The sequence below is a fragment of the Malaya genurostris genome, chromosome 2 (assembly GCF_030247185.1).
Source record: "Malaya genurostris strain Urasoe2022 chromosome 2, Malgen_1.1, whole genome shotgun sequence".
NCBI classification, from domain to species: Eukaryota; Metazoa; Arthropoda; class Insecta; order Diptera; family Culicidae; genus Malaya; species Malaya genurostris.
Genome location: NC_080571.1, coordinates 288017759 through 288043306, shown reverse-complemented (window position 1 = coordinate 288043306; position 25548 = coordinate 288017759). Strand labels below are relative to the sequence as shown.

At 37.1% G+C, this 25548-nt stretch overlaps 2 protein-coding genes across 3 annotated transcripts in view; one reads left to right on the top strand and one right to left on the bottom strand.

Annotated features, from left to right (window-relative positions):
• Positions 1-211: 211 nt before the first annotated feature.
• Positions 212-14564, top strand: LOC131430460 (putative inorganic phosphate cotransporter). The gene is made up of 5 exons (XM_058595474.1): positions 212-321; positions 393-1207; positions 1264-1678; positions 1745-1785; positions 13889-14564. Exons 1-5 carry the CDS (start codon positions 288-290, stop codon positions 14024-14026), a joined length of 1443 nt encoding a protein of 480 aa, XP_058451457.1. The 5' UTR covers positions 212-287; the 3' UTR covers positions 14027-14564.
• A 10147-nt stretch (positions 14565-24711) lies between these two features.
• LOC131430459 (putative inorganic phosphate cotransporter) overlaps positions 24712-25548 on the bottom strand; it is a 68684-nt gene continuing 67847 nt past the window's right edge. For both annotated transcript variants that reach the window (XM_058595471.1, XM_058595472.1), the window contains exon 5: positions 24712-25534. In XM_058595471.1, the coding sequence (XP_058451454.1) occupies positions 25325-25534 (210 nt within the window). In that variant the 3' untranslated portion in view covers positions 24712-25324. The remainder of the gene's footprint in view (positions 25535-25548) is intronic.

Here is a 25548-nt window from a genome sequence, read left to right as displayed (position 1 = left end):
ATGGTGGGTTTCTAACAGGAAAGCAGTACGGCCGGAAAGCATTTGCGAGAAATTGTCAATTTTACGCGGGCGCCCCTTTTCTTCCTACCATACCTTCCTCCTATTCCGGGACGGACTGGCGTGGCATTTGGCATCCATCATTGTTGTCTTCTTTTGACTTTTGCGTCTGGAATCTGTTGGCAAATCCATTCTTTTCACGGTTTAAATTGAAACTTGATTGTAAAAAATCGCACAAACAACTCAGTTGGCCATGCACACGCAGTTTGATTCTCATTACTGTCAACACAATGAACCCGAAGCTAGTGGCATGCTGTCAATCAGGTAACAAATCGAATCGAATCTTCCCGGCATCGGATCACACTCACCCGGGGCCAAATTTAAACCCGTTTCAGCATGGTGCATCTCCATGCAACATCTGACGACTCTGTTGGCGTTCTTTTCGATTGTCAATCAGTACACGATGCGAATCTGTTTGAGCTTGGCCATTACGGAAATGGTTCAACCGACCAATGGGTCCAGTACGGACGAAAGCCATGTCCGTTGCAGAAATTCCATACGATCCGGAACGGAACACGCCCAGCCCCGAGTCATCCAGGGTGACGCTTTCGAATGGGACGAATATGTACAGGGAATTATCCTGTCGGCATTTTTCTGGGGCTATGTACTGTCTCATTTCGGAAGTGCATTCATCGCCGACCGGTACCCGAGGCTAATGTTGGGATTGAGCGTTCTAATTACGGCTGTCCTGACCCTACTGACGCCGTTGGCCATCGATGTCGGAGGAGCACCGCTGCTGATTGCCACGCGAGCGATCGAAGGAATCGGCGAAGGAGCAACTTTTCCGGTGCTGAGTGCTATCGTGGCCCAGTGGATTCCGCCGCATCAACGGGGAACGCTTGGTTCGTTCATCTTCAGCGGTGGACAAATCGGATCTCTTGCGGGAGGCATCGGAACGGGATTTCTACTGTCGGAACTGAACAGTTGGCGAATGGTGTTCTACGTGTGGGGAACACTGGCCATCGTTTGGTACATTTTTTGGGTAATACTCGGGTATGAAAGTCCGGAAAGTCATCCGTTTATAAAAGAAACGGAGAAACAAAAGCTGATCGAAAGTTTCGCTGATGCTAAAAAGAAACCGGACGTTGGACCGATTCCTTGGCGGAGCATTGCCAAAAGTGTGCCGTTTTGGGGACTCGTTGCTGGACAGGTAAAAAAAAACAATCCTAACTCACTGATAGAAGTCTAATATTTTTCTGGTTCTAGATCGGTCACGATTGGGGATTCTATTTGATAGCCACCGATCTTCCCAAGTACATGAAGAGTGTACTAGGATTTTCGGTTAAACATAACGGAATGATCAGCTACTTTCCCTTCCTGTGCATGTGGATATTTTCGGTGCTGGGAGGTTGGATCTGCGACAAACAGATTTCTAAACAGTGCGTTTCAATTACGGCTGCCCGGAAGATGTGGACAACCATCGGTTCGCTCGTTCCGGCCATCAGTTTGCTGGCGGCGTCGTACGCCGAGTGCAACACAGTGGTTGTGGTTGTAAGTTTCGCCATATGCGTTACATTCATGGGTGGGTTCTATCCGGGAATCAAGGTCAACGTGAACGATTTGAGTCCCAACTATGCCGGGTTTTTGATGGCCGTTGTTAACGGATTCGGTGCCATTACAGGTTTGTTATGTTTTTTTTTTCCTGTTCCATCGAGTTATTTTTGATTAAATTGTTGTTCTCATTCAGGCATTCTGGTTCCGTACACCGCTGGATGGATGACTCCGAATGTAAGTGGAACTTTGATTTTTGACCTGTCATTAATTGTTGATATTTAGATAGACTGACCCAACCGTACAGATTTTCGTACACGCTATCATCAATCTAATTTATCTTCTGTTTCCCGTTTGGCATTGATATGAGAGATTTTTTATGTCTCTTCGGCCACTTGATACAGCTGAGTTACTTCCTAGGTTATATTTCATCATATTTCTGCTGGAAATCTTTGAATTACAATTTTTTAAAGTAAAGTTATGATATTTTGTGAATCAAGATTTTAAACTATAAAAGTATTGTATCACTAATTATTGAATTTCACTTTCTACATATCGGAACATCGATATTAAAGATTTGATATACACACTTAAAAAAACCATGTGATTTTACATCTTATTAGATGCACATAAATGGAGCGTCGCAGTTCACACAAATTTACGTCGAAGAACATTTAATATTGTGTCTAAAACTCCATGCCATGAAATTCATTGAAATAAAAAAAGAATACTGATAGCAACCGCTGCGACTTGAACCGAGAATCATTGGATCGCAAGTACGTCTGTTAATCGACTGAGCCACAGAAGCATACATCTGCTTGGTTGGTAAAAGGTGTATTTAAATTCATACAGTCGCACCTGCTAGCAGAACGCAAGTTACAGTCGAAACCAGTAAAATTCAAGCTCATCTAACATTAAGTCATAACAAATAAAATCTTCAGTCATTTGACAAATTAGGTCTTTATGAATTACATCGTATGAGGGTTTAAGTCATCTGTAAAATTCAAATTTTTTTGGAGTATATTCTAAAGATTGAAATTTTAATATCTTAGAATTCAATTAGGTTTTCATACCTCTTGAAATTTTATATTGGACTTCGATTTAAACTATGAGATAACGTTATTATCAACTCTTTCCATAATATTTATGAATTGTTATACGTCCAACAAATACACTGAGGATGTTTTCAACCCGGGTTTTCTCGCGTATTTCCTTAGTAACGTGTTTTTCTACGCGGATTCCCGAAGTTACGCGGTTTTTTTTTATTCAAATTCCCGTTTGTTTTTTTTTTTACGGGGATTTTCGAAGTCTCGCAGTTTTTCTAAAACGGATTTCCGAAGTTATGCGATTTTTTAATGACAATTTTTGACAAATCGTAGTTTTTCCAAGGTGGTTTTCCGAAAAGACCACGTTTTCAACGCGAATTTTGACAGTCACGCGGATTTTCGAAGTTATCCGGCTTTTTAACGCAAAATTTCCGAGGTTACGTTATTGTGTTTTCGCATGGATTTCCGAAGCTACATGTATTTTACGGGGATTCACGAAGTTTCACAGATTTTCAACACGGATTTCCGGAATTAGTCGGTTTATTTTAAATCGAATTTACGAGGATATGTGTTTTTATACGTGGGTTTCCGATTTTTTTACGCGATTTCCGATGTTATGCGATTTTTAATGAGAATTTTCGACCAATCGCGGCTTTTTGAAGACGGACTACCGAAAAGATCACGTTTTTTACGCGGATTCCAGTAGTTACCTGTATTTTCAAAGCTATCCGGCATTTTAATACAAATTTCCAAGCTTACGTTATTGCGTTTTCACGCGGATTTCCGAAGTTACACGTATTTTACGTTTTTTTAAGCGGATTCCCAAAATTACTTGGATTTCCAGAGTTACGAGGTTTTTACGAGGATTCCGGTAGTTACGCGGATTTTCGAAGTTATACGACTTTTGGAAGCAAATTTCTGAAGTTACGTAATTGTAGTTTCACGCGAATTTCCGAAGCTACATGTATTTTACGGGAATCTATGAAATTTCAAAGTTTTTTTTAATGAGGATACCCGGTTTTTAAGCGGATCTCCGAGGTGAGGCGGTTTTTAATGCGATTTTTTTTAAGCAGCGCCTTCTTTGTGCCGATTCCTAAAGTTGCGTGGATTTCTTCAGTTACGCGGATTCCCAATGTTACGCGGTTTTCAATGCAAATGTACGATGTTCTATGTTAATTTTTTTACACGGATTTTTTACGGTTCGTTCCGAAGTCTCGCAGTTTTTTGAAAACGGATTTCCGAAGTGATGTGTTTTTTACACAAATTTCCGAAGATACATGTTTTTTTACCTGAATTTTCGGAGCTCCGTGATTTTTTTTACGCGATTTCCGATGTTACGTGATATTTTACGCAGATTTTCGAAGTTACACGATTTTTTGCGCGGATTTCCGATGTTACGCGAATTCTAATGAGAATTTCCGGCCAATCGCGTTTTTTGTCGTGAATATGACTTACTTTACTAAGGGGAACCGTGGTCGAAAATCGAACATTTCTTTCCGTGCGTTCCATGGAAGCAGACGCGTGGAAGTGAAATCAGCAACCAGCAGCGACGGAGAGTGCACCTTCTGCGTGATTAAAACCTCAAACGCTCAGGTCGCAGTTCTCATTTGTTTTTCGGTAGTCGTAACGAGAAGTTCAAGTTTCAGATTTTAGTTTCGCAATATAGGTTTAGAATTCAGAGCCAGCGTGCTGAAACTGGATTCTGGAAAATGATTCCGGAACTGATTTCAGTTTCGAAATTGTAGTTCTAGAATTGGAACTGAACTCTGAATCTGCTCTTAATTCTAAATTTAGTTCTTGAGCTCAGGTCCAGTTCCTTATTCCAGAATTCTTCTATTCGTTTCTTTTTAGAATCATAATAATACTCCCAAAGAATTATGCGACATTTTACTGTACTCTTTGCAACCCATTTTGGTAGTCGTGGCGAGAAATCGTCTTCAAGTTTCAGAGCTTAGTTCCGGAATATGGGTTTAGAATTTAGAGCCTGCGTGCTGAACTGGATCCTGGAAAATGATTTCAGTTTCGAAATTGTAGTTCTAGAACTAAAATCCAACTGAATTCTGAGTCTGTTCTATGTTCTGAATTTAGTTCTTGAACTCAGATCCAGGAATTCGAACTCAACTCGTCACTCTCCACCATGAACGCTTATATAAAAGGTTCTTTTCAGAGCCAACATAATTTCATTATAAAGAACTATACACGTTATTCCACAATATTCATTTGCGTTTCAGAATGTTTAATGTAACTAATCTGTACTTTAGTCTAGGCGCATCGTTCAAAATTGTAGTTATAAAAAAGGGGAAAGTTGCACAATTCACACAATCGATCAACTACCAATTCGAATTCGGAAGTATAGAGAAAGCGTGTCAGTTTTATTCGTATTCACGACATCCAGTTATGTCTCTGACATTACACACCCATACTTTTTTGTCGTGAATACGACTTACTTTACTATGAGGTGCCTTTTCAAAATTTACCCTCTGAGAGAGTGATAAGTTTTTGATCGTGAATATCTCTTGTTGTATCTAACGAATCAACAAAATTTTTGCTACATGCCATCGGAAATATGATCACAATTTTATGATAAAATGTTCAGTTGTGTGACATAATCTCAAATAATTCAAAATAAACTTTTCTGAAATGGTTGGTATAAACGAGTATCGAAGAGGATAATTCATAAGGCGCGTTTGCCTTTCTCGTATTTTTAAAGCTCATAGCTCAGTGATCTGTGGAAGGATTTATATAATCTAACTACCAATAGAATCGAAAATTTTCAACTTAATCGTGTATAGCAAAAGCATTGAAGTATTTCAATAGTACACTATTGAAAAACCTATCTCATTTGACCCATGTCAACACCAGCCAATAAGAACGCGTTCTGAGGAAGAGAACCAAATATCTGTTGCTGTACAACAAATCGCTCGGGAAAAATGTTCCGAACAGTACTTAATATCGTAGTGAGTTCCACAATTTGGTCCTTCTGAAAGGCAAGAATGAATCCCGTACAGCAGTTTCTTTCAATGAAATGCAAATCCGAAATGAAATAATCGAAATTAAAATTCTATATGCTGCCATTTTTATAGCCGTTAGGACCGCCCATTAGTGAAAAAGCTACAAACGAACTCAGGTAAAAACAAGCCTCTCAACAAAAATTGAATCAGTTTGGATTTTATCGCCACTGCGAGCAGATGTATTTTGTGTCGTTTGCAAAGCTAGTTTCGCTTCCGACAAGAGCGATTACGTCACAGCTGCCAGTCTTTTGCATTGGTGAAAAAGCAACGGTGGAGAGCATTACACAAAATCAGCCGTTCTAATGGCTCTAAAACTTTTCCAAAGAACTATTAGAATTTCTTGCTCGCAAATCGAAGGGAAATATCCTCAGTTTAGTGCAAATCTAGGACTGTTTTGTGAAATTCACAGTAATCGAGATCAAGTGAAGCCTTCTTTGTTTTTGCGAAAAAAGTGATAAAGGGGAATGCTTGCATAATTCATTCAATTGATCAACTAATTGATTTTCGGAAGTGTTAAGGAACATGTCAGTTGTTTTCGTATTCACGACATCCAGTTATGTCTCTGACATTACCCACCAGCCTTTTTTTTTTGAAGACGAGCTACTGAAAAGACCACGTTTTTTAGGCGGATTCCGGCAGTTACCCGGGTTTTCGAAGCTATCCGGCATTTTAATGCAAATTTTCTTGGTTACGTTATTGTATTTTCACGCAGATTTCCGAAGCTACACGTATTTTACGAGGAATTTCGAATTTTCATTTTTTTAACGTGGATTTCCGAAATCAGTCGGTTTATTTTTAAAACAATTTAAAAGGATATGCATTTTTTCACACCGATTTACACCAAAGCTACGTTTTTTTACGCGGATTTCCGAAGCTAGGTATTTATTTTAACGCAGATCCCCAAAGTTACACAGTTTTCTTAAGTTTTCTTAAGTAACTTATTTTTTTACGCGAATTACTAAAGTCGCGAAAAATTTCTGAAATTACGCTAACTTCCGAAGATACTCGTTTTTTTACACAGAATTCTGAATTTATGCGTTTCTTCAAAGTGAAGGTAACACGTATTTTTCATGTGGATTCTCAAATATACACGTTTTTAGGTGAATTGTCGAAGTAAGGAGGTTTTTCAATTCAAATTTTCGAGGCAGTGCGGTTTTTTAAGACTGATTTCAGAAGTTACACGTCCCTTTTGAAGCGAATTTCGATCATTTTTTCACGCGAAACTACGGATTTCCAAAGTAACACGATTTGTCAATTCGAATTTCAGAAGTAACGCGATTTTTTTCACACAGATTTCCGAAACTACGCGATTTTTGCGCGGACTCTCGATGTTAGTCGTTTTTTTTGAAGCGAATTCACGAAGTTTCGCTGTTTCTTCCACATGTAAGTTAAGCGGGTTTTAATGCAAATTCCACATCCACATCCAAAGTTAAACGAGTTTTAATGCAAATTTCCGATGCTACGCTTTTTGTTTTAAGTAGATTTCTGATACGCGGCTTTCAGGCGAGTTTTCGAGATTACGCGGATTTCCGAAGCTACGCGATTTTTAATGCGATTTCTCAGTTTTTAACTCGATTTTCCCAGAGATTGCTGAATCGATTTTCATAACTTCGATTCAAATGAAAGGTCTTATGGTCCCACAGACTGCTATTGAATTTTATCCCGATCCGACTTTCGGTACCAGAATTATAAGGTAATATGTGCAAATCTATGAAAAAATCCGCACTCAATTTCCTCGGTAGTTTCTTAACCGATTCTCACGAACTAAGATGCATATAAAAAGTCTTGATATTCTTAAAAAAAAGTCCCTGAAAAGTTGATCCAGATCCGACTTCCGTGCCTGGAATTACAGCGAAGTGAATATTTTCATTTTCATGAGTATTTTTTCACAAGTGATGGCGAATTTGTTTAAAACTTACCGGTTAAATTCATATAGTTGGCAGACCGCATTAGTTAGTGGATATATAATCCTACTTTTTGACTACTAGTCCTCGATTTCCGTTTCCGAAAGCATCGGTAAAACTAAAGAAAAGCACCAAAAAACTGAACTTCGAATTCTCAGCAACGGTTCAACCGATTCTCATAAATCTGGATTCAAATTTAAGCTCTCGTTGCCTCAAAAAATACTATACAGATCCTACTTCCGATTCCGAAATTATATGGCGATGAGTGTCAAAACTGTCATACAAAATGATGCAAAACAGGAACGCATCGCTACGTGCTGGTACGGAAGAAGAAGAAAACACCACCGCCTAGCATACAGCGTGCTTTGTTCAATTTTGTTTAGTGTGCAGTGTTGCCACATTTTAATCTATATTAACTTGACATACCTGTTTACAAATTAAGAAAGTAGTTTATACCCAAATAAAGTTTTTTGATTTTATTCAAAGAAAAAAAAACAAATCTCAATAGAATCTTCTAGTAATGTTTTTGAAAATATAAAAAAAAATATGAAAAAGGCATCATTACACCACCAGGTGGATGAAAAAAGGTTTTTTCATCAGAAAATTTTGATACCTCTTTTCTTTATATTTATATATTGGAAACTTTTCCGTTTGAAACTTTGAAACTTTTCCATTTAAAATCTGGAAAATTCTTTAACATTATCAGCAAAGGAAATATTCTTTTCTTTTAAATAAAATTTTTATTCTGGCCTTTTTGCGTAAAAGCTTTACGTGGCCTATATTTTTGTTACTTAAAAAATTTTTTTTGCTATTCCAGTTTATCACATGGCTTACCGTAGTGAACAGCTTTTTGGCAATATTGACATGTGGCCATCTGATTGTCATAGGTAACAAGTGATTTGCACGGAATTCTTGTATCCCAACCGAAAGTCACATAAGAAGGTATATGCCTCTTCAAGTGTATGCGTAATAAACGTACGCCATTTAGAATACCGGGGAAAAAGTTATTCCACTTTTCTTTTTCGATAGAGAGAATCTCTCCGTATTGGGACATAGTTTTGCGAACATAAGAATCGGTGACGCTTGAGTGGAGATCATGCACACGCACTTCTATAGCACTATCATCCATATATACTGGAATGTTGTACCTAATGTTCTCGTGCACATTGTTATTGTCTTTTGCGAATTGAATTGCATCCAACTCTTTATAAAACTGGATGTAAACAACATTATTCGTCTTATTACATTGAAGTAAATGCACACGTTTAATGTCAAGATGCATTTGCTCCTTAAGTCAACCTTCAAGTTCTCGTATCGAAGGTCGAATTTTGCACTGCCTGAAGTCAACAACAATTGTATTTTTTTGTGTTGGCGGTAGCTTTGTTCGTTTGGTTCACTCATTTCGAGATCGTTCTATTGTTCACTACACAATACTGTACTTGGTTTCTTCCGTCTCGAACGTAAGCGGTATTGCTTTATCAACTGACTTGGATGAGACGTGAAAGCGAACTGAAAAGAAATATTCTTGCTAATTCTGAGTATAGACTCATTCATTTATCGATCGAATGTTGTGCGAATCAATTTTTCATTAGAAACAAATTTTACTTGTATTGATACTCTTTTCTGGTTAGAGTATCGAAAACAATACTCACAAACGAATTTTTTAAACTTTGGTTGTCATAGATTGAAACTAAAATTATGAAATTATCATCGTCTGCATAAAATCCCACTATCTGATCCGAAGCTAAATAGCTTAAAACGATAAAACTTGTGGAATAATCGTTCAACTGTTTCAGATATTGTTTTGATAGCGTAGTCATTTACCTATCTGTGAGATTTTTACGTGCAAACGGATCGTCGGGTGCTCAAATTCATCGAGAGTTATGTCTAGTTCAAGGACCAACTGTAATGAGTAAATTAAGTATACGATAGAAAGAAGTGAGTGGTCGTAAAACAAGCCCTATAGACGGTTAAATGTCCAGGGAAATGGTGCAACAACTCGAGAACTAACCCAAACATGTCCGTCACAAGCCCAAGGTATCAGCCGCAGCGTGATTCGTACAGAAAATCATGAAGCGTATTGTGGTACTAGCTTTAAAAACATAAAAAAGTTCCAAACCAGAATGAAAGCAAATCAACAACACGCATGTGGAAACTTTAACCGAAATTGCTCATGAAATTCTGTTGCAACCTGATGAAAGGTCGATCACCGTCGACTTTCTAGGGAAGTAAATTCCGTTTCCAAGTCTAATTATCGAAATTTGCAAAAAAGGTGGATGGGTAATGCCAGAGACATAAATGGATGTCGTGAATACGAATAAAACTGGCACGCTTCCTTCACACTTCCTAACAACAGTTAGCTGATCGATTGTGTGAATTGTGCATTGTGCGTTCCCCTCTTCACAACTAGAATTTGAAACAATGCACATTGACTAAAGTACGGATAAGTTACATCAAGCGTAGTAGTTTGTGAAGGAGCAGATTTCATGTTCATGAAATTACTGAATTTAATATTATCTTGTTTTGAAACATCTATATTGATATCCCTCACAACTATAATTGGTGTATTTTTAGGAGAATATAAAAATGGCGCGTACTCAATTTCTTAATCCGCATAGAAACAAAAAATATTTTCAGAATAAAACACATGTGAATTTTTGGCGGTGTTAAGAATTTATTTCTTTTTGCAACATTTAAATCTGTATTTTCCAGGAGAAATAAAATAAAGATTAATCTGTATATGTGGTAACTTTGTTTCGCACGGCATATTTTGAAACGACACTCATACTAGTATAAAGATCTGTTCTACATCAATACTTTCATTATCGCATTGCATGAAAGCGTTGCCGTCGTAATTGAATGTGTTAGTGACGGCGCAAACTTTTTCAACTTCCATTTTGAAGCATCCGATACTTTTGATAGGAATTTTAATTAATTCTTAATGATGATTTGTGGGAGCTTGAATTGTCACGACCAACAGGATCTGAGATGACTCTTGTTGTGTACACTCGGTAAACTCGTCCGAAATTTCTCGGTTGAACTTTCAGAAGCCCGTAAAAGCAAATATTTCTCTTCTATCAATTATCAAGAGGTTTTCACATTTATCACTCAACTCTTTCCATAAAATGATACCCGAAACTTTCGACTTTCAAAAAGAACTGTGAATCTTTATAATCACATCAAACTAATCGAAAGAGAAAGTAAACAAAAAGTCACTTGTTCTTACGGCCTTCTGATAATTCAACCGAGATTTGACTCGGTATTCATTGTAATTTCTAATTGGATTCCAAAGTAGATTAATTAATCCATTTCGGGCGGAATCAGTAGGTGCATTTGGAAATCACAATGAATTCCGACTCAAATTGTGGGTAATTAAACTGAGCAGCGCTCCCATGACGACTGACGACTTCCACTGGCAGGCCTTTGGCGTGTTTCTTCTGTGTGCCCGGGTGCGATTGTTCTTCGGCACAGTTCTGCTGTTCGGCCCTCGTTTCGTTCCAAAAGCGTAAGTTCTTCCATGTTACTCTCTCGTATGTCTCGCTTGGACAACCGTTGCTCAGAAAATGATGGCAAAAAGTGTTCATGTTCATCTTTTACATCGATGCAGTTGAACCAAATACAAATAATAATACCCCTAGGTCCCATACAAACGAACCGCCAATGTTTGGTTCACAGCCTGAACAAGTAAGCCTAGCAAATTACTCCCTTTCATTGCGATAGTTTGAAAATGTGGAAGGAAATCGTTTCTGGCAACGCTTTATGCTAGTTGCTACGGTGCAAAACAAACTTGTTTGTTTATATTTTTACCGTTGCTGTATTAAACTGCAACAATCAGTCTAAATATCACCGGCACTAGCACAAAAGATGAAAAATGAACACAAACACCCACGAATCTACAAATATCAATACAGCTAGTAGTATATTCATGGTGGCTTAACCATTCTAGATTATTGTTTAACTTACATTTCGCTTGTGATCTGTTTGTTTATTTATTTTTCACTATAATAAACAGTAACTATGGTGAACTTGTTCTTACCCTTCAGTGTTGCTAATTTTATAGAAAATTCGTTAAAGTACATTGTCACTCTGACAGTGTATCATGACAGTGTACCGCACGATGCAAAATGTGTCCTTGAAAATTTGTCGAAGTATTCCGTATTATAATTTGTATTTGGTTGTACAGCAGCAGAAATTGGTTTTCTTCCTCAGAACGCGTTCTGATTGGCTGGTGCTGACGTGGGTCAAATCAGACAGGTTTTTCATTATTGTACTATTGAAACACTTCAATGTTGTTGCAATAAACGTTCAAGTTGAACAATTTCGACACTATGGGTAGTTAGATTATATAAAGGGTGATTTTTTAAGAGCTTGAGAACTTTTTTAAACAATAAAACGCATAAAATTTGCAAAATCTCATCGGTTCTTTATTTTAAACGTTAGATTGGTACATGACATTTACTTTTTGAAGATAATTTCATTTAAATGTTGACCGCGGCTGCGTCTTAGGTGGTCCATTCGGAAAGTCCGCTTTTTTATCGACAAATTTTGTTCAGCGATGAGGCTCATTTCTGGTTGAATGGCTACGTAAATAAGCAAAATTGTCGCATTTGGAGTGAAGAGCAACCAGAAGCCGTTCAAGAACTGCCCATGCATCCCGAAAAATGCACTGTTTGGTGTGGTTTGTACGCTGGTGGAATCATTGGACCGTATTTTTTCAAAGATGCTGTTGGACGCAACGTTACAGTGAATGGCGATCGCTATCGTTCGATGCTAACAAACTTTTTGTTGCCAAAAATGGAAGAACTGAACTTGGTTGACATGTGGTTTCAACAAGATGGCGCTACATGCCACACAGCTCGCGATTCTATGGCCATTTTGAGGGAAAACTTCGGAGAACAATTCATCTCAAGAAATGGACCGGTAAGTTGGCCACCAAGAACATGCGATTTGACGCCTTTAGACTATTTTTTGTGGGGCTACGTCAAGTCTAAAGTCTACAGAAATAAGCCAGTAACTATTCCAGCTTTGGAAGACAACATTTCCGAAGAAATTCGGGCTATTCCGGCCGAAATGCTCGAAAAAGTTGCCCAAAATTGGACTTTCCGAATGGACCACCTAAGACGCAGCCGCGGTCAACATTTAAATGAAATTATCTTCAAAAAGTAAATGTCATGTACCAATCTAACGTTTAAAATAAAGAACCGATGAGATTTTGCAAATTTTATGCGTTTTATTGTTTAAAAAAGTTCTCAAGCTCTTAAAAAATCACCCTTTAGATCCATCCAACGGAACACTGAGCTATGAGCTCTCAAAAAACGAGAAAGGCAAATAGTTCAGTTTGGAATTATTTGAGATTTTGTTATACAACTGAAAATTTTAGAATAAAATCATGATCATATTCCGATGGCATGTATCAAAAATTTTGTTGATAGGTTAGATACACCAAGAAATATTCACGATCGAAAACTTATCACTCTCTCAGAGGGTAAATTTTGAAAAAGCACCCCATAGTAAAGTAGGTCGTATTCACGACAAAAAAAAGTATCTGATCTGGCAGGCAAATCGAGGATATAGTGAAATAAACACAGAGAAAATCGTATTGTATAAAATTTTATAGCAATGGTAATTTGACAACATTGTACAAAATTTGAATGATGGATTGAAAAAGAAGGTACGGACATTCGGGATGGGAAACGAAATTGAATGAAACAAGTTGTAGATTTTCATTTTTTGCAATTTTCAAGATCTAGTAATCGGTTTAATTTTGGTGGCTAATGATGTGTTTGCCGCTTTCATCGAATAGGAGAGACCGGGGCTGGTTGGTCGAGTTTTGTTTTCGGAATTTCTGTACTGTTTCTTATGTCGTTTTCGGTTGAGAAAATTAAAACTGACCCAGGGTAGTTTCATCAAACAAACGCTTTTCGCGAAACTGTATAAGGTTTACACTTAGCAACGGGGGTTTGAGCAAACCTGATGTAAAACCGGGTTCGAAACTGACTCGATTTTCATCTCAACAACGTTGAACCTAGGTTCAAAACTAGCTTCAAACAAACGGTTTGACAGCAGTTAGGGTGGAAACTGGGTTAGGTTTGGCATCAAGCGAAAACGATATTACTTATTTTACAAGTCAAAAAATGGTTTGTTGAAACTGATTCAAATCACGTAAGAACAATTAAGAAAATTGCTATGGTAGTCCGAAAAATGATCAGAATTGAACGGCAATTATATTGAAAAGTTGATTCGATTTGCAGGAAACTAAATATTCTAATAAAACCTGTTTCAGATATTTTCTTATTGTAAAACGGCCCTCGTTTATCAATTTACTATAGGGCCTCGTATTTACTCAAGTTAACTAAACCCCTATGTTCTTTCATTCCAGCAAACCATCGAAGAATGGCGCAACGTATTCTGGCTGGCGTTTTGGGTTCTCAACGTGACCAACGTTATATTTATTGCGTTCGCCTCCGGTGAAATTCAACCGTGGAACGATCCAAACTCTCGCACCGAGAGCAACTGATTTTGAGTAAAGTTTGCAAATCACTTTGAAAATTCCGATGACAATTGAACACTTTCCGAGAACCGCATCGTAGATTGCCGCTGATGCACTGAAGAGACTAAAAACAAAACGCCTGAATTCACTCGAAGCGAACATTACCGGCTGGAGTGTTTTGCTGCACACGTTGCAGCAAACCACACCCGAGTCGAAAAAGAAAGAAAGAATGAACGAAACAAAAAAAAAACATCGAGCAAAGCTATTGTGCTGCGATCCTGTTCAATCGTTGTGTTTAAATTTCACATAAAGCACCGATCGCTTTTATTCGCAACCCCCTCATGGGAATTTAAATTTCTCGTTGTGTACTGAGAAAACGAAAATTGTTTTTCCACTACCGCCAACATTTCTGTCCGTTTCAGCCGCGTTTCAGTTCGCACGGTACTACATACTGTTCGTCTCATCATCGGAACATCGGAACCGACACCACACTCATCGGCTCTTAGTTCCGATTTCTCTCAGACGCCATGTGACGGACTGATGTTGGGCCGCCGCCGGTCGTATGGTTTGTTTGTTGTTTGACTTTCAGTTCGGTTCCTTCCATCATCTTCCAGCGGAGACCACATTTATTTGTAATAAAAAAATACTATTCCATAGCACAACGCATTCCCGCAGGCAGAGTGAGAAAGAAACCGACCACGTCCTGTTGGAATTTGGAACAGCGAACGAGGCCACATGGGAAATGTTCATGTGACTGCGGTAACAGGAGCGAATACCGAATGCGATGTCTTTCCGTACAGTTGCGCTACGAGTCTGATGAGCACGATGCACAACACCAAAGCAGACGGGTGTATCGCGACGACATCGGGTTTCGGGTAACGACGTTCGCTCGGTGTGTGTTTCATCGTCGAATGAGCAGCAAGGTGACAGCAACAAAGATTGGTAGCTAAACTAAATGTCGTCTCGCTCCGGGTCGGGTTACGAACGACGGAAGAATTAATTATCGGTGTCGGTTTCATGTCATGTCGTTTCGTTATCAGCATGAAACCTGCAGCAAGGGCGTCGTTGTTAATGTAGATTCGAACAGCTTTCCATCAAGTTGCTTAACCTAGTGACGTAATGTTGGAAAAAGTGTATGCAATAAATGTTCTCTAGTATGCGTGAACCGATTTACAAATCTTTTTTTATCGTTTGAAGGGTAAAGTTTATGCAAAGTTTTTAAGGTATATTACATTAGGAAAATTCATTGGGAAAGAGGCGAAAAAATCTAGAAAACGGTTTTATATGGAATTGGAAATATCGAGTTGCGCATATCGACTTGCAATCCAACCATTTTTTTAAATTAAAACCAAATAGGGTAACGACTCCCTATTTCATCTCATATTTTACCAGATTTAAGCAACTAACATCAATTTCTGCTTAATTCGCCTTGCTCCACATTGAAAACTGATTCACATTTCTTGGAAATCAAACTCGTAACTTTTCAAAACATAACTAAAACACTTCGGAAATGTTTACTGTTCTGTTACTAATTTCATCTCAATGGATTTTTATTCATTTTATTGATTAGCAATTGCGATAGCAATCAAAATGGAATATTGCACTATTATGGCATATTCAGCAGTGTTATAGCTCTAGAGTCTAGATGCATAATTTATGTCATTTTTAAAATATTTTATCTGGATTTTATAATAGGAAAAACAGTGTTTCAAATATAGAAATAATGGCCCTTATTACGGGTATCTCTCCACGGTGAAAACCACGAAAGTCGCTTCAGAGACTGACTGACTAATTCACTGAACGTGAGCTGGTAATAGGTAAAATCAAGTGAAGTGATATGTGAGTGAAGTGAAAGTGAAAGTGGAAATGAGAACGGTAATAAGGGCCAATAAAACGGCAACGGTATGCTAGATAAAACTAGAACGACTTGCTGGGAATACGTTTGAACCAGTTTCAGTTCGATTATAGATCTTCCAGAGCAGCAGCTTCCAGCTGCTGAATTTTCTCTTACATTCTCAGACTCAAACCGTCAGAACTCTTCTTAAAAGGGCCTGTGAGACAACCAACCCGTGGACAACTTGACAGCTCCCATACATCGAGAATATAAGTAAAAGTTTTGGTTCTCTCGTTCCACAACGGCGTCGTAAATGGAGTAACATTTGGAAAAAACGCATCTGTTTTTCGACAATCTGCTGTTTAAATTTTTTTTTAAATAAGTAAAATAAATTTTGCTAGCATTTTTTGACATTAATTAAATAATTATGATGATAAGTTACTATGGTTTAGTATAAGTATAATTTTTCTCTTTTCATCAATAGAAGATTTATAAGTAGTACATCACATTTCAATGAACAATGAACGTGAAGTAATTTATTCTACTGAATCTTGAAGAACAATACTACTAATTTGCAAACCAAGATTAAATCTATGGTTCCCTTATCTTTATCCGAGTCGTTAGAAGATCACCCAATGATAACAAATACTTCTACAAATGGTTACTAATTCTTTGCGTGTTCATTGATACGACTAAATACGTTAGGTACTCTTTAGTCACACTCCACATTTCAAAAACCACTTAATTTCTAACTCTATCAATTACTATTGATAGTTATCTTTTCAGAACAAAGAGAAAACGTTGGGCAGAGTGAATTAAAAGATAGAAAAATTACAAAATACGCATATTTGTAGATTTATGACGGGTTTTATGGATGAGTTTGTTGCTATCATAAATAAAATAAACCTAGATTCCCCAGTGTAATAGTACTGTACTTGAGCAGCCCGTGACACCAAAAGCGACGTCTGGTTTAGAATGGGTGCGTAAAATGCATGTAAAAAGTTGCCTGCGCATTTAACACAACCACAGTAGCTAATGGAAAAAAGTACATCCGTTTTGTACTTGAAGCGCTGTTAGTGTCTCCGTACAATGAGAAATCTATGTTTATTTGGGGAGCGGGTCATATCGCCGAAAGCCATTTCGCCGAAAGTCATTTCGCCGAATAGGTCATTTCGCCGAAAGTCGTTTCGCCGAAAGGGTCATTTCGCCGAAAGGTTCATATCTCCTGCATGTTATGTCTCCTGTATAACTGATGTAGCGCAGCCACATAACCGAAGCCAAGATGGCTCGGCGGCACAAAGCAGCCGAGCCGACGCCAGCTGAGTCGGCCGCCGACCCGCCGTCGGAAGCGGCGGCCTCTTGCATACAAACCTGTAACCGCCTCGTTTGCCCGGTCTACTCAAAGCTAGGTTTCTTTGATTTAGTTGGGTCCGAACGAGCGGTAGCGAGGTCGGACAGTACATGAATCAAAACGATGTGGCGTAGCCGCATTAGATATTTTTTCATTTTCACTTAATAAACGGAAAATACCACCTACATTTGCCTGGTAGATACACCTATGCAATTGCTTTGGTGCTTACTAGCTAATAGTCAACAAGTTTTCTTGGGAACTACTTTCTGAGGTTCATGAATCAATCTTCATTCAAGAGTACAACAATCATTCATTATTCAAGAAGTACAATGGTAGGTCAACAAAACGGGCGTTAACGCTATCATCTTTCGTTTGTCTTTAATTTAAATCAATTCTAATTACGATTTCAAGACGATTTCAGGATTCGGCGAAATGACTCTTTCGGCGAAATAGCTTTCGGCGAATTGGCATTCGGCGAAGTGACCCATTCGGCGAAATGACATTCGGCGAAATAACCCTTTCGGGGAAATGACTTTCGGCGAAACGGCTTTCGGCGAAATGGCTTTCGGCGAAATGACCCTGATCCGTTTATTTGATTTATGTTGCTATGCAGCGCTGTTAGAAAAAATCGCAATATTTTCATTTCATTCAGGAGTTCTTGCGTGAGTCACAATATGAAAATTACGCTTCTTTTAAATATATTGCTGGAACCATACACAGTACCCGTAAATAACGTTTACTATTATTATATCGTTTATTTATACCCGGTTTTAACCTAGTTACGGTCGTTCACCGGGCGTTATTAACATAATGAAGTATTGGTTTCTCTTGTAAACTTTTTGTTTCGTAATTCATTGCACCCGTATTGCTTAGATACACTAGCGCCGTCCTGAATTCAGTGGAACATATATGAAACAGGCTCATTTCTGTCAGGTTGTGTATGGGTTGGAGACAACACACGATATTTTTAGAACCCGAAATGGAATCAATTCGACATTTAAAAATTATTGAGTCGTTCTCGTTTCCTTTCGTTTTGCGTTTAAAATATTACTGAAAGGTTAATCTGGATTCGCCTTTTAAAAATATGAAAATATCAGATGCTCAGCCAATGAAAAACACACACAACAGCGATATGTTGACATATATCTGAATGAAAACAGTGCTACTAGATTTGCAATATTGGTTATTTCATTAGTATTTAACACGCAGTTCCTGGTAATATTCGAAGTCAAAACACATTAATTATGTCACGGATACCAAAAATATACTTGTTAATGGTAATTTAAAAACTTGTCTAATTCACCTAGCAGTGAGATGATACCTTTTTTTTTATCATCCGCATGTGTTTTTTGCATGAATATTATTCGGTGTTTTAGTTCTCATGACATTATTTTAATGACAGTCGTTTCAAGGGGCAATTTAAAGTTCTATTCACTCATTACCCTGTAATGTCGGAACTGCAAATCGGATAGAATTTGAATCTAAACGTGTAATAATCGATTGAGCATTCCATGAGATGTCGAAATAAGTCCCACTTTAGAGTTTACGGTTATACACCAGAACCGGTATTCAGGAACCAGCATAACTGAAAATGATTCGAATGGCCATAAATTAATATGACGAATAAATTGCAATAGTTTTTAGTCAAACTTTGAAGCTGTTTTGGATTGTCATCTTCTATATCGGTATGAATTTTAAAAACTCATCACCTTGTAATTCTAGAATCGGATAAAATTCATTAATTTTGTATGGGACCATAAATCCTTTAATTTGAATTTTTGTTTTTGAAATTTGATATGGTCTTCTTTTAAGAAAACGATTGAGCTTTGAGAAACGATTCGATACTGGAACCGGAAATCGAAAATCGGTGTAGCCGAAGTCAGATAAATTCACCTGAGTAGCTGTAGTAGCTGTTTGTTGACAACACACATACAGACACACACACAGCGAATTGAGCGAATTTTATATCTATTTTTTACATTTATAGAAAAGGTGAAAACGTGCTTTATCCACCTAACAGTGAGATGATACCGTTTTTATCAATCAGCATGAATTCTTCGCGTCAATATTCTTCGTTGTGTTCACACACTTAAATTGGTTTACCGATGTCAGCTGTTCCATTCTCGTTAGCTGATTTTTCAGTAAAATTAACATTTCATCACAGCGGTATCTCAAGGTACTGCTGGCAGCAAATGTTTATTTTTGCTGATATATCAGTAGAATGAGGATGTTCGGTAGTTTGGATGTTCTAAACTCGTCAAAAGATATAAAAATACCGAAGGAGTTTAGTGTGTAGTTTTCATGAAATTATTGTAATAACCATCGGTTTAAATGAATTTTAATTATCATTTTGGAACTGTAAGACGAATCGAAGATAGAAATTGTATGAAACCTTCAAATTATTCCTTTCAATCTGATCGTGTGCATTCTATGAGATGTAGAAGTGAGTTCCTCTTTGAAGTTTTTGTCATTATTTATGGTATTCAAAAACCAGCATAACCAAAAATAGCTCGCAACAGGTGCACGCAAAGACCGAAATCAGCTTTTTGGCGAAAAAATTTGTTGATTTGCTGATTTTAGTTAGTAGTTTTTTAGGACAACTAAAAAATTCTTATATTTGCTAATTCAGATTTGTTATTTTTGAACCCCTTAATAATGCTAAAAAAGTTGGTTGAATTTGCTAATTTTTCAGTTGATTTTGCAACATTTACATGCTGTCATTTCTTAGCAAAGACACGCTCCACTTTCATTCAACTAATATTTTTAGCAAAATCAGCAAAACTATGGTTGATTTTAACAAATAATTATTGTTGATTTCAGTAAAAAATGTTGTTGAATTAAGTGATATTGTTGTTAATTTCAATGAAAATTGACAGTTAATAATAACAATAAACCTTCTTGAGTTAAGTAAAATATATACTGATTCCAACTAATACGAACTGTTAATTTTAGCTACAGCCAAAACGAGTTCAATTAATTAATTTATTTTAATTGGAATTGCCAGTTGATTTGATCAATAAACGTTCTTGAGTTTAATAAATTTATTTCTGTTTATAATGTGAATAATTGATTTTGCACTATAAACTAATAACTGCTTTCCTACGTTTTTAAAAGGCCTCTTAACAAAAGAAACAATACATATGGGTACGGTCCTGATTATAACTCATTTTATCTAATTTGTTGAATTCTTATGCACTGTGAAAATGATTTGCTTCTCCAAAGCAACATTTTGGTTGTTCATTGTAAACTCTCACTTACAATCACGAAGCGTAATTACAAACGATCTACTTTGGTTGGGCACTGAATGTAATGAATGGCCAATGAAAATGTCTTACCATTTCGGATAGTAGCTTTCCTTTTACTTTCTTTTCTGATTATTGAGCGACTAAACGAGTATATTTTCGTTTATTTACATGTACTAAGCGGAAACCAAAGCATTCAGATGTCTCATACAAAAAGTTCAGAGATAGAAGTCGGAATGGCAAAGCAAGCATAGAATATGCAATAAACATGTACTTTCTGCACTGGTCACAGAAATGATTGTTAGTTAATCTTTTAATAATTCACCGATAGCTGGAAGCACTCCACAAATAAACTTAAACCAAGCAACTTTACAGCAGTAAAGTAAGAAAAATAAGGGTGTGTACGTGTTAGCTCTCTCTCTCCTCTTTCTGCTAGTATTTTCTGTTTGTTTTGTGCTTGCTCAGTTTTGCTCAAAATGCCGTCGAAACAAGAAATATTTCACGAGCGCATTGTACAGTTCAATCCCGGGTTGGGGGTTCAATGCATAGGGCACTGGTCTAACAAACCAGTTGTCGTATGTTCAAACCTCGACCTGGAAGGATTCGTAGTGCTAGTAGGATCGTAGCACCAGCCATGCACGAAATCTTCACCGAACGGAAGCTTCGTCGAACATCCGATTACGAACCGTTTTCAAATGTTAACTAATTTTTTTTCAACAATGAACAATGTATCTTTAATTTCAATAAATCAGATCTTCTACAAGTATGTTTGTCTTTTTTTGATAGCTTGAGAAAGAAATTCCAAAATTTTAGTTGCCACCCGTTATATGATTAACACCGGCGTTTGTAAATGAAACTGTTTGTTGGAATTTTCATTTAGAAATTGCAACATTGGATTGTGAAAACAGGTTTTATTTTCTTACATGTACATGAAAATGAGGCACTGAGTTTAACCGAAAAAATCATTCAAAAAAACTACAAGGATCAGCCCCATGGGGTTGCTCGAGCCGTTGATGTGGAACAAGGCAACCAAAATTTCTAATGATCTACAATCAAAAAGTTCAATCAATCCGAACCAACACCGAACATTATTTGTCTTGATTTGCATTTGTTAAAAATTACACCATTATCCCAAATATATGCAATTATATCTTTGTACATACTTGCGATTTTGATAATTCTCGGTTAATTTTTCAAAAGGGCGTATGAGCAAGTGACAATTTCTCTTTGTTTACTCTCTCTTCTATTAATTACCAAGCGGTCTACACGTTTATCACTCAACTCTTTGCATGAAATGATACCCGAAACTTTCGACTTTCAAACAGAATAGTGATATCAAAGAAAATCTTTTTAATCACATCACAATAATCGAAAGAGAGAGTGAATAAAGAGAAACTGTCACTTGCTTATACGCCCTTTTGAAAAATTAACCGAGAATTAAGCTTCTCTTCGCCAAGCTTGTGTTCAAGTTTTTTATGCAAGCAGTTTTTTAGCGTTAAGTTTCTCTACCATTCTGCGATTTTGGTTGAATCGATAATCTATTTCTCATTATCAATCGAGTTAATCTAATATAAATTAGAAATTAATCTTAAGCACTCAAAGTTTATCCAGAGGTAGTTGTCAATTTCTCATGGGGAAACAACATTACATGGAATTCCGAGATTGCATGACACAAGATCAGAGTATACCAATTAAGGGCTGAGGCCAGTGTGTTTTAGAGCGTTTTGAAGGGCTATTTTCACGCTTCAAATCTGATTTTCTCAGAAACGATGACGAATATAAAGAAACCCAACAGACAATCTCTTAAAAATTTAGTTTAGATTATTCTGTGAAAATTTTAGAATGATCGTTTGACTTTAGCGATCAGGAAAATCTTGTTTCTGAAGGAAGAGTTGCATAGCTGAAAACGGCAACTTTCAACTTGTTCATTGAAAATCTCGCCTTCAAAAGCATGGATCAAAAATCTATCCTGACAATGTCTAGATAATTTAGTTTAGATGGGATTAGTGCATAAAAACAATATGTTGTCGCGATGAAAAGTAAGTGAAAGTTATTTTTGTGGAGGTAAGTCGATTTCTATGTCGGCGCCATTTTAGTTCCCTGGTAACGTAACGAAATATGAGAGAGAAATAAAATCGGTTCATCAAGGCTGCCAAACAAGCGGTAGCTTTATTGGATTTTATGTGATGTAGTCAAACTTGTAACCGAAAATATCAAAACTTTCTTGGCCACCCGGCTACATCGAGAGTCATTTTACATATTTACGAGAGAGCATGAAGAGAAATGTAACACGCACAGCGAGCGACACGGTTTTACGCTAACAACTGGCATCAGCCCATAAAGCTTCAAATCGTTTTATGGCACGTTTTTGTCTTGCTGTCTAGCAACAACCTACCTCTAGCATGCTAGGAATAGGACTGAAACGTTAGCTGTAATTTCGCTTCTATTTATAGATTCGCGTGCTTTCAACAGCTTCGCTTTTACATCGATTGACCAATCAGAGCGATGCTCATCGCTTACTCCTTCAAAACCGTCGACTATGGCAGGGAAATCCGGGGGTGGAATCATGTAAGGTGATTATCACCAAGTGATTATCACTTTTGAAAATTTGGAATCATGTAAGGTGATAATCACCAAGTTCTGTCACCACTGCTGAGAGGCTAACATCACTATCAAACGTTGGCATTACGTAAGGTGATAGTCACCGCGATTTAATCACCTTCATGTCAAAATGGAGGTGATAGCAATTTAGTTATCACTTTCAGTAGTGATTTGATTTTTTGAGAAGTGGCTTTATAAATTATTGTCCGTTAGGTGAATTTCAAGCCACTGATATAAAAAACCTACCAATATTGGTCGGAGAGGATAATTTTTTAATAAAATTCGTACTGATATTGTGTCAGAATGAAATACCAAAATGAAAAGTAACTTAGTTTATATAGTTTAAAGAATTCATAGAATGAACGGTAGTATTTATCAATTAAATCAATTCATTTATGTAATAATTATTATTTGTAGGAATATCATTGGGGTATTCGTAAAGTCAAAGATAAATTGCTTTCTGGAAAAGTGATAAGTTTATGAATATAGACATCTCCTGTTGCAAATAACGTAACATAAAAAAATCTTTGCTAACATTTTCAGTAGAATTAGATGGCCGTGACTTAGTAAGCGACATATCAGTCTCGTTCAACTGAACGAGTAAAAAAGATTAAACTGCGTTCTTAATTTTCTTCTTGTGAGTTGAACTAAATAAGGCAATATTTTTGGACAATTAGTTGCTGCTAATCATAGTGGATATTCGTAGTACCGGTGGGTAAAATTTCCAAAATGGAGGTAGCATTTGAAAGCTCTGTGAAATGCCATAATCGTAAAGTGAATGAAAACTATACAAGAAATTATTTAACGGATCTTTCTCATTCGAGAGGAATGCCATCCGTTGTGAAACATCAAGAAGATCTAACAATTCGTGTCATTTCAAAGCTAGCAAATTTATCCCAAAGAATTGACTGTGACATTGATATCCATTGAAAAATAAAAATCGGTGCTAAATTAAACAAACAAGTGATTTTTTTTATTTGTTTGTGCGCAGGTAATTTTTTCCAACGTTACTCTTCGATCCATACAAATCATCATTGATAAACATGACTCGAATTAATGAAAAAATTGAAAACTAAAGGAATAAAACTTTAGATTTCAAAATATTATATGGGTATACGCCACTTTCATATGTTACTCCTCCTAATATCAACGGTATACGCCACATTCATATTTTACTCCTGAAAAATTGACGTTTCTTGACAGGTGATAAATGGAGTGAAGTTGGCTCAATCACCGGTGATGGTGATAGTAAAAGTGATCACCTTCGGTGATTCCAAACATTCTGGTGATCACCTCGTTATCACCAGGAGGTGATAGTCACTTATCACCTTACATGATTCCACCCCGGTATGCTGGAGATTTTTTGCAGACAAAATAGGACACTGCTAGCTATTAATCAACATATCAATGATATACAATTCAAAATACATGGCTATGAACATTCAAATCAATACGTAGAAATATTTCCTATCAAATGATGAAATACTATTATTAATTGATATAAAACAGACTGAGCTGTAAGTGTTTAAAACCTGACCACATTTCTACGTGTAGTTTGTGATTTGCACCCCTAATAAAGATGTGTTCCACATCAAAATTGCAATTCTATTCAGCGTTGATGTTCTATTATGAGATACCATCAGTTTATAAATGCTACAAAATAGTGTAAAATAAGTACCACCGGTTAGAGCTTAACAATACAATATTTATTTGGAACACTATACAAAAATACATAATTAGGTAGAAAGCGAGACTATCCTCAGTTCCGTGGCACATGTTTGCAAAGATTATGTAAGTAATCCGTTCGATTAGCTACAACTTTATCTAGCTGGTATTTGTTCTTCCGCCAAGTTCACCTTCGATCACCTACCTACTATTTCTAACAAAGTTTCCCTACCTGACTTATAACGCGATTGATTGATTGATTGAAGTCAACTAGAAATGCAAACACGTACAAGACGAATGCAGTTTTATGAGGCGTGTAATTTTTCACGTCGAATCGTCACTTGACTCAATTGACACCAGCACCAGCTTCGCTGACGAATACTTTCGTAAGTTTGACGATCGAGCCGAGGTGGTCAGTTACTTTGGACGCGTTTGTACACCAAAAAAAAACAAAACAAAATCTACGGTTTTCGTTTAATCCTAACAGTTGCTTCTCATCAAGAGAAGCAGTATTTGTCTCGTACTTTCGTATCACTATCTCCAGAGCAAAAGTCTGGATGATTTTACTGGATTAAATAAATTAAATAGTAACAAGCTCGAACTCTGAAGACTTCGACTTCACACCCGATCGATCACTTCATCATCTTCACGGCATCCGACTTTTTCTTCTCGTCGCTGAAAATGTCGTGCTTGGAGTCACCGGATTCCACCGATTTGTTCATCAGATGCGGTGTGTTCCAGGGTTGCACCTCGCCAGATGCCCACAGCACGTACACCAAATTAGTCACGTGGAATACGGCAAACGAGATCCAAAATACGATGCGCCATTCTTCGAGCGCGTGCTGAAATTTAATCA

Coding starts and splice junctions, on each gene's coding strand:
- LOC131430460 (XM_058595474.1), top strand. CDS start 288: ATGAACCCGAAGCTAGTGGCATGCTGTCAATCAG. Junction 322..392: donor AGTGGCATGCTGTCAATCAG/GTAACAAATCGA, acceptor AACCCGTTTCAG/CATGGTGCATCTCCATGCAA. Junction 1,208..1,263: donor GGGGACTCGTTGCTGGACAG/GTAAAAAAAAAC, acceptor TTCTGGTTCTAG/ATCGGTCACGATTGGGGATT.